This window comes from Empidonax traillii, unplaced genomic scaffold, assembly GCF_003031625.1.
Source record: "Empidonax traillii isolate 1590-97213 ecotype Southwest subspecies unplaced genomic scaffold, ASM303162v1 scaffold2556:size33527, whole genome shotgun sequence".
Lineage (NCBI taxonomy): Eukaryota > Metazoa > Chordata > Aves > Passeriformes > Tyrannidae > Empidonax > Empidonax traillii.
This window is the reverse complement of record NW_020957749.1, coordinates 32,497-33,527: the sequence shown is the minus strand read 5'-3', so window position 1 is coordinate 33,527 and position 1,031 is coordinate 32,497. Positions and strand designations below refer to the sequence as shown.

General features: G+C 44.0%; 1 protein-coding gene across 1 annotated transcript in view; it reads left to right on the top strand.

Moving 5' to 3' along the window:
• Nucleotides 1-189: 189 nt before the first annotated feature.
• The window catches only part of LOC114072050 (protein mono-ADP-ribosyltransferase PARP14-like), a gene marked incomplete at its 5' end in the record, with an annotated part of 13,484 nt that continues 12,642 nt past the window's right edge, over nt 190-1,031 (top strand). The window contains one exon of the mRNA XM_027909966.1: nt 190-644. Coding sequence (XP_027765767.1) covers nt 190-644 — 455 coding nt within the window. The remainder of the gene's footprint in view (nt 645-1,031) is intronic.

Below are 1,031 nucleotides of genomic sequence, written 5' to 3'. Positions count from 1 at the left end.
CAACTAGGAGGAGCCAAGACTCTTGCATGATCCCCTACAGAGTGGTTTGGAAACCAGAAAGACATAAAAATAGCTCTTTGAAATTAAAGAGAAAAAAAAATCAATGTAAGAGTTCTACAGAGAGAGACATTTGCTTGATTTGAAGTTCATAATATCTGTATGTGTGTACATATGTGCATTGCCTTTCAGATGTAAACACAGTCTTGGAAAAGCAGCATTTGCTGGAACAGACACTGATTTCTGTGCATCCCTATTACCAGTCCCTGGGAACAGCTCTCTACGGAGGAGAAAGACTGACTATCAGGATGCCAGACCCTGTTGAGGTGCCACTAGACCCGTTTGTCTGGCAGTTTTTACAAAGGCATGATAACCTGATCCGAGGCATAAACCAGGAAATGGCAGTTTGCCATTGTGAGCTCAAGTGGCCCCAGGCACACTGTGCAAACCCCAAAGTCACGTTGTGCCCATCGTCATCTCTCTCCGAGCAGAAGAAGACAATGATTAAGCTGATCAAGACGTGGAAGCAAGATGCTTCTACTGAGTTCTCACGTATCATGGCACGTTACACAGCTATAAAATGTAAAGTAAACCCTGCAGATTGGGGAGATGTGAGAAACAGGTTGTTGGAAGATGTTTTTTTGATGGTAACTGATGTTTCTGAGGAAGAAGAAGAAGAGGAAGAAGAAGAAGAGGAAGAAGAAGAAGAGGAAGAGGAAGAAGAGGAGGAAGAAGAAGAACAAAAACAGAGGGATGATAAAGTGAAAAGAAAGCTCTACTACAAAACAAGACTGCCACATGGCATTGTAGTAGCAGTGTATAAAGGTGACTTGAGTGATTACCCCGTTGATGTTGTGGTGAATGCATCTAATGAAGACCTAAAGCACAATGGTTGCCTTTCTGGGGCACTGTTAAGAGCTGCTGGTCCAGCACTGCAAGAAGAGTGTGATAATCTAGTGAAGAAAAACGGGCGTTTCCAGCCCGGGAGCGCAGTTCTCACAGGCGCTGGGAAACTCCCCTGCAAGAATGTCATT